General features: G+C 46.7%; 1 protein-coding gene across 1 annotated transcript in view; it reads left to right on the forward strand.

Moving 5' to 3' along the window:
- LOC102447849 (tetraspanin-15-like) overlaps positions 1 to 12924 on the forward strand; it is a 224575-nt gene that overhangs the window by 140533 nt on the left and 71118 nt on the right. The window contains exon 5 of the mRNA XM_006129103.4: positions 9113 to 9226. Within this exon, the coding sequence (XP_006129165.2) occupies positions 9113 to 9226 (114 nt within the window). The remainder of the gene's footprint in view (positions 1 to 9112; positions 9227 to 12924) is intronic.

Consider the following 12924-nt stretch of genomic DNA (forward strand, 5'->3'; position numbering starts at 1 on the left):
AAAAATCACATTGGGAAACTGCGTGATCATGGGAGATTTCAACTTTCCAGATATAGACTGGAGAACAAGTGCTAGTAATAATAATAGGGCTCAGATTTTCCTAGATGTGATAGCTGATGAATTCCTTCATCAAGTAGTTGCTGAACCAACAAGGGGGGATGCTATTTTAGCTTTGGTTTTGGTGAGTAGCGAGGACCTCATAGATGAAATGGTTGTAGGGGACAACCTTGGCTCGAGTGATCATGAGCTAATTCAGTTCAAATTAAATGGAAGGATAAACAAAAATAAATCTGAGACGAGGGTTTTTGATTTCAAAAGGGCTAACTTTAGTAAATTAAGGAAATTAGTTAGGGAAGTTGATTGAACTAAAGAAATTATGGATCTTGAGGTGGAGGAGGCCTGGAATTATTTTAAGTTAAAGTTGCAGAAGCTGTCAGAAGCCTGTATCCCAAGAAAAGGGAAAAAATTTATAGGTAGGTGTGTTAGACCAAGCTGGATGAGCAAACATCTCAGAGAGGTGATTAAGAAAAAGCAGAAAGCATATAAGGAGTGGAAAATGGGAGGGATCAGTAAAGAAAGCTACCTTATTGAGGTTAAAGCATGTAGGGACAAAGTGAGAAAGGCTAAATGTCAGGTAGAGTTGGACCTTGCAAAGGGAATTAAAACCAATAGTAAAAGGTTTTATAGCCATATAAATAGGAAAAATACAAAAAAAGAAGAAGTAGGACCGCTAATTACTAAGGATGGAGTGGAGGTTAAGGATAATCTAGGAATGGCCCAATAGCTAAACAAATACTTTGCTTCAGTCTTTAGTGAGGCTAATGAAGAGCTTAGGGATAATGGTAACATAACAAATGGGACTAAGGATGTGGAGGTAGATACTACCATATCCGAGGTAAAAGCCAAACTTGAACAGCTTAATGGGAGTAAATCGGGGAGACCAGATAATCTTCATCCAAGAATATTAAAGGAACCGGCACATGAACTTGCAAGTCCATTAGCAAAATTTTTTAATAAATCTCTAAACTCAGGGGTTGTACCATTTGACTGGAGAATTGCTAATATAGTTTCTATTTTTAAGAAAGGGAAAAAAAGGGACCAGGGTAACTATAGGCCTGTTAGTTTGACATCTGTAGTATGCAAGATCTTGGAAAAAATTTTGAAGGAGAAAGTAGTTAGAGACATTGAGGCTAATGGCAATTGGGACAAATTACAACATGGTTTTACAAAAGGTAGATCATGCCAAACCAACCTGATCTCCTTTTTTGAGAAAGTAACAGATTTTTTAGATAAAGGAAATGCAGTGGATCTAATCTACCTCGACTTTAGTAAGGCATTTGATACAGTACCACATGAGGAATTATTGGTTAAATTGGAAAAGATAGGGATTAATATGAAAGTTGAGAGGTGGATAAGCAACTGGTTAAAGGGGAGACTAGAGCGGGTCATATTGAAAGGTGAACTGTCGGGTTGGAGGAAGGTTACTAGCGGAGTTCCTCAGGGATCAGTTTTGGGGCCAATTTTATTTAATCTTTTTATCGCTGACCTTGGCACCAAAAGTGGAAGTGTCCTGATAAAATTTGCGGATGACACAAAGTTGGGAGCTATTGCCAATTCAGAAAAGGATCGGGATATCATACAGGAAGATCTGGATGATCTTGTAAATTGGAGTGATAGCAATAGGATGAAATTTAATAGTGAGAAGTGTAAGGTTATGCATTTAGGGATTAATAACAAGAATTTTAGTTATAAGCTGGGGACACATCAGTTGGAAGTAACGGAGGAGGAGAAGGACCTTGGAGTCCTGGTTGATTATAGGATGACTATGAGCCGCCATTGTGACATGGCCGTGAAAAAGGCTAATACGGTCTTGGGATGTTTTAGGCGAAGTATTTCCAGTAGGGATAAGGAGGTGTTAGTGCCATTTTACAAGGCATTGGTGAGACCCCATTTGGAATACTGTGTGCAGTTCTGGTCTCCCATGTTTAAGAAGGAGGAATTCAAACTGGAACAGATACAAAGAAGGGCCACTAGGATGATCCGAGGAATGGAAAACCTGTCTTATGAAAGGAGACTCAAGGAGCTTGGCTTGTTTACTTTAACCAAAAGAAGGCTGAGGGGGGACATGATTGCACTCTTTAAATATATTAGAGCGATAAATACCAGGGAGGGAGAGGAATTATTTAAGCTTAATACCAATGTGGACACAAGAACAAATGGATATAAGCTGGCTAGTAGGAAGTTTAGACTTGAGATTAGACGAAGGTTTCTAACCATTAGAGGAGTGAGGTTCTGGAACGGCCTTCCAAGGGAAGTAGTGGGGGCAAAAGATCTATCTGGTTTCAAGATTAAACTAGATGGGTTTATGAAGGGGATGGTTTGATGATATAACATGATCTTGGTAACTAATTGACCATTCATTATCAGTGGGAAATAGGTCAATGGAGGGATGATAGGAGTTACTATAGAGAACTTTCTGGGTGTCTGGCTGGTGAGTCTTGCCCACATGCTCAGGGTTTAGCTGATCGCCATATTTGGGGTCGGGAAGGAATTTTCCTCCAGGGTAGATTGGCAGAGGCCCTGGAGGTTTTTCGCCTTCCTCTGTAGCGTGGGGTACAGATCACAGCTGGAGGATTCTCTGCATCTTGGGGTCTTCAAAGTATTTGAAGGCTTCAATATCTGAGATATAGGTGGGAGGATTATTCTAGGAGGGGTGGGTGAGATTCTGTGGCCTGCACTGTGCAGGGGGTCAGACTAGATGATCATAATGGTCCCTTCTGACCTTAAAGTCTATGAGTCTATGAGACGGGTCCCCGGTTAAGGTGCCTGTAGCCCGGGTGCATCTGAAATGGGGGGCCAACGAAGGTCTCAAGGAAGCGGGGGTGCACCCGCATTTGCCCACGGAGGTGCTGATGGGGAGTGACCTAGAGGAGTGGCCCCATGAGTCCCAGCGGGCTCTAGTCACCACCCGTAGCCAGAACCAACAAGGGACTGGCAATCTGGATCCAGGGAAGGACTCCCGGCAGGGTCCTCAGGGCCCCATCCCAGCAGACACATGGTCCGGCCAGTCTGGGACTCTGGAGCTAGGCCAGGGCCAGGAACAGGTCCCGATCCCTGCCCCAGCAGCTGAATTCCAGGCCACGGCGAAGGCAGATCCCTCCTTACAAGTGCTGAGGGACCAGGCTGGCCTTGGCACGGCCTAGGCCCTGGGGAAAGGCTGCCAGGAGAGATTCCTATGGGAGAAGGGATTCCTGTACCGGGAATGGCTTCCCTCCAGGAAGGTGGGGGGATGGAGACTCCAGCAGCAGCTGGTGGTCCCCCAAAGGAATCGCCGCAAGCTTCTGCACCTGGCCCATGACACTCCCCTCTCGGGACACCAGGGAATCCAATGCACGCGGCTGAGGCTGCTCCAACACTTCTACTAGCCGGGGATATTTGCGGCCGTGCAGTGATACTGCCGGTCCTGCAATCCCTGCCAGAGTGTGGGGGAAGCCTAAGAGGGGAGGAAAGTGGCTTTGAGGCCCCTACCTTGTGTAGAGGAGCGGTGCCGGAAGGCAGTAATAGAGATAGTGGAGCCTGTCAGCCAGCCGACCCGGACGGGAAACAAATACATCTTGGTGGCGATAGAATTAGCAACCAACTGCCCCGAGGCCGTGGCTCTTCCCTGTATCGAGGCAACCACGGTGGCAGATGCCCTGCTAGCCATTTTCAGCAGGGTGGGGTTCCCCAAGGAGGTCCTTGTGGACCTGGGAGACTCTGGCCAGAGATCAAGGCTAGTGGAAGGGCTGGTGCGGCCACAAAGGACAGGCCTGTGCCAGTCCCCCCAGAGCTGTACAGCAACCGGACAGGGGGAGCCGGTTCCTGCAGGGCATCGCTGTGGCCAGCCCAAGCCAAGGGGAGCGCCAATGTCCCTGCTTCACCACATCCTGGCAGGAGTCCCATTATGGCGGTCGAACAAAATGCAATGCCTACGCATGTCTGCCCGACATGTTCCAGGACATTTGGTGCCCGAATTGGCCTGATAAGTCATTTTCGGACACACTGTATCCAGTCTCAAAGCACTTAGTGGTGTTGAGGTCTTCATCGACCACGATGAACAAACAACAAGAGGTGAACTGCCATATAGTAGACTCATTCACACTCACAAAGGAGTGGACAACTCACTACAAATTACTGGTGAATTAACCAGTTGGTGAATAAACCTGGTTTAAACCAAGGGAAAGTCTCCTCTCAAAATCTACTTGACTCATGTGCAGATGAAAATGCACAAAAGCTGCAGAAGGGAAACAGATTTCAATAAATGACAGTACATTTTACAACAACCTTTTCTCCTCTCTCCTCCCATTTTAGGACTTGAAAATGAGATTATATGGGCCGTTAAGTGAAACATAAATTTTGTGAGATTTACTGAACTTAAGTTAATTGTTTTTAGTTAATTTAGTCTACAATTAAATTATTTTCACAAGACTTGGAAATGAATTTAGTGCTAGTTAAAGGGGCCAATTTGACAGCCAGAGAGACTAAAATCCTGTGTGCATTCACATGAGAGAGAGAGCAGCACATCAGACTTCATCTCTGTTTCCTCCTTCAGTACGTCTAGTGTCAGAATTACAGGCACCCCCCTCTAGGACAGTGGTAGGCAACCTGCCGCCCAAGAGCCCTATGCGGCCCATAAGTATTCTACGTACAGCCCACAAGAGATTTTGTTTGCCATTGCTCATATGCAGGCGTGACAGATTCTGCTGGTTTCTCTCGGTGTCATTTTTTTGGTACCGGTGTTACTAAAGTGACACACCCACAAAGCTAGGGCCCAGGAAGAGAGGTGTGGGCTGGTTGCACCCAGCACTGACGGCGAGAGCCGTGCGCTGCCTCTGCATCCAATCACAGCGCTGCTACCGTTCAGTTGGCACATCCCACAAATTCTAGGCGTGCAAGCGTAGTGATCAACACTGCCCCATCCTGGGAGACCGTCTTGGTTGTGAGAATCTTGCAGCCTCCTGAACTGAAGGAGGCCCCTCATGTGGCCCACTTGCTAGCCAAGGATGCTCTAGGATCAGGAGGACCGGTCGGTCTCCATGACCCAGTCAAACCCCGCCAAGGCTAACAATAGGGGGGTCCAGTTTTGGAAGTGGGTTTAGTGACGTGGTCACCCATCCCCCACCAGGTCCCACAGGCAATAAGCTCAAATGAGGTCAAAGAATCAAAGACAATGATTGAAAATAGTGCACACGCGAGTGCCACCCTGCTATTTGACCAGATAACTGGCCTTAACTGGGCCCCTCAGAAGTGCTGGGTAAACGGCAAGCTGCAGAACAGCTTAGTTTGAGGCAAGTCTATAATCCAAACCAGAGGACGAGTGTGCACCTTTGGGGACGTTGACTCACGGTGTTCCAGCCCTCAGGTCCGTCCTTATCCATACGCAGAATATGCCTCTGCGTAGGGCGCCCATACGTTAGGTCTTAATGCCCACCCACCTGCTCTTCCTATCCCTGCTCGGTGACTCTGCCTCCTCCGGAGAGGAGCTAGCTAACTTAAAAGTGAAAAGCCAGCCTGACCTATTGGCAGAACCTGGGAAAGAGCCAGTCAAGTGGCAATGAAGCCATTTAACCAACATTTGCCAGCCCGTGTCAGTTTCTGAATTTACTGGGTCAGTCGACGGGACCTTAGTTTAAAACCGGCTTTAAAGCTATTTCATTTGTGCGTTGCTGAGGATTATAAAATCCCAGCTCTACAAATCATTCTCCCTTCCCGGGCTGCCATCATGCACGGGGGCACCGGTTCAATAGTACCGCGTAGGGCCCCACAAATCCTCAGGACGGCCCTGCCAACCCTGGAGGGAGGTGCTTAGTGCGCCAAACAGAGAAATCCCTGGAGCCAGGTTTTTTTGTGAGTGGACCAACGAGCTATGTCTGAGCTCTTATCCTCTGCCACGGCCAGCACGAAGGAGACGTTGTACTGAGCGTGCATTCTATGGAGAAGCCGTTCTTGTTACAAATGTGGCGCTTTCATTCTGTGAATAATGCTGCCTGTATTGCAGCTGCCAACAGCAAGATGAGGGTCCATTATACAGTTCTAACTCACTCCAGCACGTTCTTTTTCAATTTCAAAGCTCTGCAAAGCTGCAATGAGAAAATAATATTGTTCTTGGAAGACGAAGAGAATAGAAAATCAAAAGTCATCACTTGTGAAAATCAATGTCTTTAGCACTCAGGTGCCGTGTGCAGGAAAACATTTAGTGGTGTTAATGCTGGGGTTGAGTATATATTTGGTTTATGGGCAATCACAAGCCAACTTGAAGCTGTTGGTCATAAGAGCAGCATTTTGTTCAGGAAAAAATGAGGGAGCAGCTAAATTCTCCTTGGTTTAGTGATAGCTGAAACAATGGAAATCACCACCCAAGTCCAAACTAGCAATGGCACAAGGTTAGAGTAGGAGCTGAGTCATGTGATCAGAGGGGTTTTCCCTGGAAATTGATTGCAAGTATAGGGGCTGGTCATTATTTGATGAAGCTGTAGACATCTAAGTCTATGATGAGATAACTGGCTCTATGGTTATGGAGAAAGCAGTGGACATAATATACCTTGACTTAGCAAAGCTTTTGATATGGTCTCTCATAGTCTTCTTGCTAGTAAGTTAAAGAAGTACGGCTTGGATGACTGAACTATAAGGTATGTGGAGAGCTGGCTAGATTGTCAGGCTCAATGGGTAGTGATCAGTGGCTCAATGTCTAGCTGGCAGCCAGTTACAGGCAGAGTGCCCTAGGGGTTGGTCCTGGGGCTGGTTTTGTTCCACATCTTCATTAATGATCTGGAGATGGGTTGGGTTGCACCAGCAGCAAGTTCCTGGATGACATGAAGCCGGAGGGAGAAGTAGATACACTGGGCAATAACGATGAGGTCCAGAGTGACCTAGACAAATTGGAGGATTGGGCCAAAAGAAAACTGATGATGTTCAACAAGGACAAGTGCAGAGTCCTATGCTTAGCACGGAAGAATGCCAAGCACTGTTACAGGCTGGGGACTGACTGGCTAAGCAGCAGTTGACCTGGGGGTTACAGTAGATGAGAAGCTAGCTATGAGTCATCAGTACGCCCTTGCAGCCAAGAAGGCTAACGGCATATTGGGCTGCATTAGACAGAGCATTGCCAGCAGATGGAGGGAAGTGATTATTCCCCTCTCTTCAGCACTGGTGAGGCCACGTATAGAGCATTGTGTCCGGTTTTGGGCTCCCCACTACAGAAAAGGATGTGGACGCATTGGAAAGAATCCAGCAGAGGGCAACAAAAATGATTGGGGACCAGGGCACATACCTTATGAGGAAAGGCTGAGAGATTTGGGCTTTTTTAGTCTACAGAGGAGACAAATGAGGGGGGATTTGATAGCAGCCTTCAGCTACCTGAAGGGGGGGATTCAAGGAGGCTGGGGAGAGGCTGTTCTCATGGGGCACAGCTGACAGAACGAGAAGTAATGGTCTCAAGTTGCAGTGGGGGAGGTCTTGGTTGGATATTAGAAAAACCTATTTCCCAAGGAGGGTGGGGAAGCGCTGGTCTGGGTTCCCTAGGGAGGGGGTAGAATCCCTATCCCTAGAGGCTTTTAAGTCCCGGATTGATAAAGCCCTGGCTGGGGTGATTTAGCTGGGGTTGGTCCTGCTTTGGGCAGGGGGCTGGACTCAATGTCCTCCTGAGGTCTCTTCCAGCCCTGGGATTCTATGATTCTAACTCAGAAGCTGCCAGAAGCAGGAAAATAAAGAGCCAAGAGATAACTGGTTCATATAGCCCGGAAAGAGCTTTTTGGACAGAGTATTGGTTGGAAAGAGGCTTTTGGGAATGCGAACAGAAAACTGACTCCTATGGATTTCAGAGAAACAGGAATTTGTGTATGTTCTTTGTAAATAAACCGAGGTGCAATAAATATCTGACTCTTTCATCAATTTATTTTAATCCTACATTCAAATCTTTGTGCCATTAAGGACGAGTTGCCCTTAAGGATTGTGTGCACCTCTTATTGTTCATAGCAAACTGACTGGCTTCTGGAGAGTTGTCTTTGTTGCTCTACTGAGCAAGAAATAATTTGAGCTCTTGTCTGTTCCACACACTAACTCTTGAAATCCGAGCTGTGCCCCAGGGAGCGATGGGCTTAGATGGTACATGTACATGTGCATTGAAAATATTCAGTATTTAAAAATTACTTGAGCTTTCCTGTTGTTCTGCTTCAGTGCTTCAGGCATGTCAAAGCTGCCTTGCTAGCTTGAGCCTGTTTCTAGCCTCGCAGTCCTAACAGACAGACGTCAGGAAAGCTGTTTAGTTTGGAAAAGTAATTGCTGCTCTTAGTCTGAAACTAAGTGAACAGTAAACAATTTCCTGGCCTTCCTATACACTTCTGACTGGCCATGCCGAATAAATTCAACCTGACTCCTGTAGCATTGGTCCAGAATTACTGGCTACGTCTAGACTGGCATGATTTTCCGGAAATGCTTTTAACGGAAAAGTTTTTCCATTAAAAGCATTTGTGGAAAAGAGCGTCTAGATTGGCATGGACGCTTTTGCGCAAAAGCACTTTTTGCGGAAAAGCGTCCATGCCAATGTAGACGCGGTTTTGCATAAGAAAGCCCTGATTGCCATTTTCGCCATCGGGGCTTTTTTGTGCAAAACGGTTCTCAGTTGTCTACACTGGCCCTCTTGCACAAAAGCATTTGCACAAGAGGGCTTTTTCCCAAACGAGAGAGTCATTGTATTTGCGGAAGAACACTGACAATCTTACATTAGATTGTTAGTGTTCTTGTGCAAATTCAAAGCGGCCAGTGTAAACAGCTGGCAAGTTTTTCCACAAAAGCAATCGCTTTTGCGGAAAAACTTGCCAGTCTAGACGCAGCCACTGAGTTCAGGCCCCAACTTAGAGAACACCCCTTTAGGGTGACATTAGACGAGGCAGCGTTAGTCTGACTGAGCAATACAGAGTCGGAGAGAACCTCAGAGTCAGTCCATGTCCAGTAGCATGACTCAGGCATCCCCTTCTTGTTAGTTTGTTAAATGGTACAAGTGTTTCTCACACCACAGACACGCTTTTATTTATCTCTTGATTGCATTGTGATGCATTTTTCTTTCTTTGCACAGTTCTCTTGCTGTGGAGGTGACGAATATACAGACTGGACTGTCAATCAGTACCACTCATGCAACAGCAGCGGTGCTCTGGCCTGCGGCGTTCCATACACTTGCTGTATCAAGAAGGTAAGGAAGACTGAGCGGTTAAGAGAAGGAATTGAGGAGCATTAATCAAAACAGCCTGTAATGGGCCCCGCCCTTCTCATGAGCGCCCCTTGGTGGCCGAGGAGAGTCTTGTGGTCTGTCTGCCTGGCTGGCTGTGGGAGAGGAAGTGTCTGGTATGTGGCTTGGGACCAGGCTTTTTCTTACCCTCTGTTGTGGCTGCTGGAGGTTGGGAGGGACCCAGGCCTGCCCATTCCTCTGGGTCCCAACCAGTAAGTAGCTGTAAGTAGCAGTTACCTGCTGAGTCTCAAAGAGGTCGGTTGCTGTCACGTTCCTTGGGCCACTTTCCCAGGAAGCTGCTCTGTCCTTGGGCCTTGTGGTCAAGTCTTCTCTGTTCAGGGTTCTGCAAAGTGTTGCCATTGGCTTACCAGCTAGTCTTTAGCCACTGGACCTGGTTATGACCAGGTCTGAAGTCCAGCTTCCATGCGGAGCTGTCCAGAGTTCTGCTGTTCTCCCAGTCAGCCCTTAGGTCTGCCTGGGTCAAGCTCCAGAAAGGAACTGGCAGGCCCTGGCCCAGCAGCTTCTTTTATATCAGCCTGCCATGCCCTGATTGGCTGCAGCAGAGGCTGACACTCTATTCTGCTTGGAGGACCTCTCTTCTGCTCCTGTCACTGGGCAGGGTGCGGTAAGGCCTCCAGCAGTGATGTCAGTGCCTAGTTCACTCCATTACGCAGCCTTATAACAATTCCCTAGGGTCTTATGGTCCATGTCTCCACTGTCACTTCTCACAATGTGGCTCTTGGGTTGAAAGCCTTCTCCCCTGCATATCATTCCTTCTCAAACAGCCTTTCACGTAACAGATTTTTTCTTCTCTACATCCCCCCAGGTGTCTATTTTTCTCTCTCTCTCTCCCATTGCCCTTTTTGTAGACTATCATGCATTTACCACTTGAGCTGACTGGACTCTCCCCACCCTCTTCACAGCAACATTTGAGGTTACAAAGTTGCTTGTTGGTTTTTTTGTTTTTGTTTTTCCTTTGGAACAAAAACAAAACCTTCCAGAAAGTTTTCATGGAACCTAAGTCATACTTGGTAGTCTGGGGAGTTAGGGGTTTGGTCTGGGATTTGAAGCAGGTTTACATCCCAGAGTGCTCTAACTCAGGCACAGCAAGGATTTGAACCTAGATTGCCCACCAGTTGGGACGGTAGCTATATCACTAGGCTATCGAGTCTTTCTTAAAGCCACCCTAAACTGAAGTTTCAGCACAGCAGCAGGTTTTGAATTCAGGCCAGTTCTGTCTGCAACCCATATAGACAAGACTTTGCTGGGAATTCTGTTTGCCAGGCACCCCTTTAACCGCTAGACCCATGCAATATCACATCTCAGGGGTTTGAAGCTAATATCCTCCAGCGTGCTTTTAGGTGCGGGTGGATGCTGTGCATTCCAAGGGGTTGCTCATTTGGAGGACCCTCCTTGTCATGACATTGCTGAGAGGACTTTCCCTGGTGTGTTGATCATGCTCCATCAGATGACTAAGAGTGGAAGTTACAGAGGCCCAGATATATGTGTGTGTGTGTGTGTATATATATATAAAAGTTCTAGTCATTCCTTCTGCAATGAGATTTACCAGCTAATTTGAATTAGGGGCTTTAAATCGGACTCCTGTTTCACTGCCGCATGTAGACACGGGCAGTTACTCCAGGCCAGTGAATTTCTAACATGGCGACCAGCCGGGAACATGCAAATCAAGTGCAGGATATTTAAATCCCGGGCTTGATTTGCAATTTCGGTATGCTTCATTTGCCTTCATTTGTCCCTCCCTAGGGGGGGACCTTTTACAAAAGTGGCTTTTCATTAAAACAAAAATATTGATGAACCAAGCTTATTTTTGATTAAGTATTCTGGTTTGGGTTTGGTTTGTGAAACTGAAAAAAATGTCCCCCAAAGTCAAGGGCTGTGGCTGAAAATGTGTTTTGAAAACCAAATGTTTTAACAGAAAATCTGTCACAAAAAAAATCTGAATTTCCCTACAAAAATTAGCATTTTTTCAACTGGCTTTATATAAAACGTCCCATTTCTCACTCATTGGTCAGAGTCCAAGCTGGGTTGTGCATCTCTGTGTGGTCAGCAAGAGATGAGCTATACAAGGAGGCCTTGATCCTGGTTTTAATAGGCCATTGCCCACAGTTTAATGAGCGTGTTTCCTGGTTGGCATTCTCACGTAACAGGCCAATTATGACTTGAGCCATACGATGGATTTGGAGGAGATTGAGTGGCGGGTTGGCATGCAGGCTGCCGGAGTTCTAATGCCCCATGGATCACTGCAGTGCGTAGCACACCTCACGCATGAAATTCACAAAACAAAACTTTAAAAAAAAAAGAAAGCATACAAAATCCCATGAGCCAGATAATACAGTTACCCTGGCAGCTTCTCGCACAATCAGCCTGGGAAGTTGGAATTGGCCCTTCCTAGTCTATCAGAGCTTAACTGAAATGGACGCTTTTCACTCACAGCGCGGAATTCAATTTGGATAAATGTCCTTCAAATACAAGACAGCATTTGCTGATGGGTTTTTTATGGCTACATCTGCATGATGAGGTAAGGGTGTGATTCCCTGGCTCGTATACACTTACGCCCAGAGCCGGCCTTACCCATATGCAGCTGCGTTGGGAACCTGAAAATGTGGAGCACCATGGGGTCTTAAAGTCCACCCACCTCTTCCTGTCCCTGGTCTGTGGCTCTGCTGCCTCTGGAGAGGATCTTGTTAACTTAACAGTGACAAAGCCTGCCAGGACTATTAGCAGAACCTGAATTTACTGGGTTAGTTCACAGGACCTTAGTTTAAAATTTGCTTGAAAACTATTTCGTTAGCGTGTTGCTGAAGATTATAAAATCACAGCTCTAAAAAACTGTCGGCCCGCCAGCTGCCATCAGGCACAGGGGCCCCAGTTTAGTACTGCACAGGGCCATATAAATCCTAAGGACGGCCCTGCTTACTCCTCTCATTGAGCTACTGCCGACACCAATAGCAACATACACTGGGGGGTTAGGTCAGACTTAGCCACATTAGGTCGATTTTCTAAACAGTGAGTCCACACTACCAAGCCCGTTCCATCAACTTTAGGGCTGTGAAAGTTGATTTCAATACTTCTGCTTTTTGTGAGGAGTAATGGTAAATTCAGCCTGGCTTGGTCAACTTTACAGCAGGGCAGACACAGTGCTGTGAAAGACGACGTTCTTGGCCTCCAGGCTGTGTCCCACAGTGCCATGTTGTGATCACCCAGGCCAGGACTTGCAACTCTGCTGCTCTCCAGGGGTACGTCTAGACTACAGGCTTCTGTCAACAGAAGTTTTGTCGACAGATACTGTCGACAAAACTTCTGTCGACAAAGAGCGTCTAGACTATATTGAGTTCTGTCGACAAAGCAAGCCGCTTTGTTGACATGGTAGTGTAGACGCAAAGGACAGTTTACATGCAATAACACCTTCTGTCGACAGAAACTCTGTCGACAGAAAGTGTTATGCCTCGTAAAATGAGGTTTACCAGCTTCGACAAAACTGCTGAGTTCTGTCGACGTTATGTCGACAGAACTCAGTGGTAGTGTGGACGCAGGTATAGTTTTATCGACAAAAGTCCACTTTTGTCAACAAAACTCTGTAGTCTAGACACACCCCAGGTGCACAGGAAAATTGGCATCTCATTTTCTGCGTGGCCAGTGTA

This window comes from Pelodiscus sinensis, chromosome 28 (assembly GCF_049634645.1).
Source record: "Pelodiscus sinensis isolate JC-2024 chromosome 28, ASM4963464v1, whole genome shotgun sequence".
Lineage (NCBI taxonomy): Eukaryota > Metazoa > Chordata > Testudines > Trionychidae > Pelodiscus > Pelodiscus sinensis.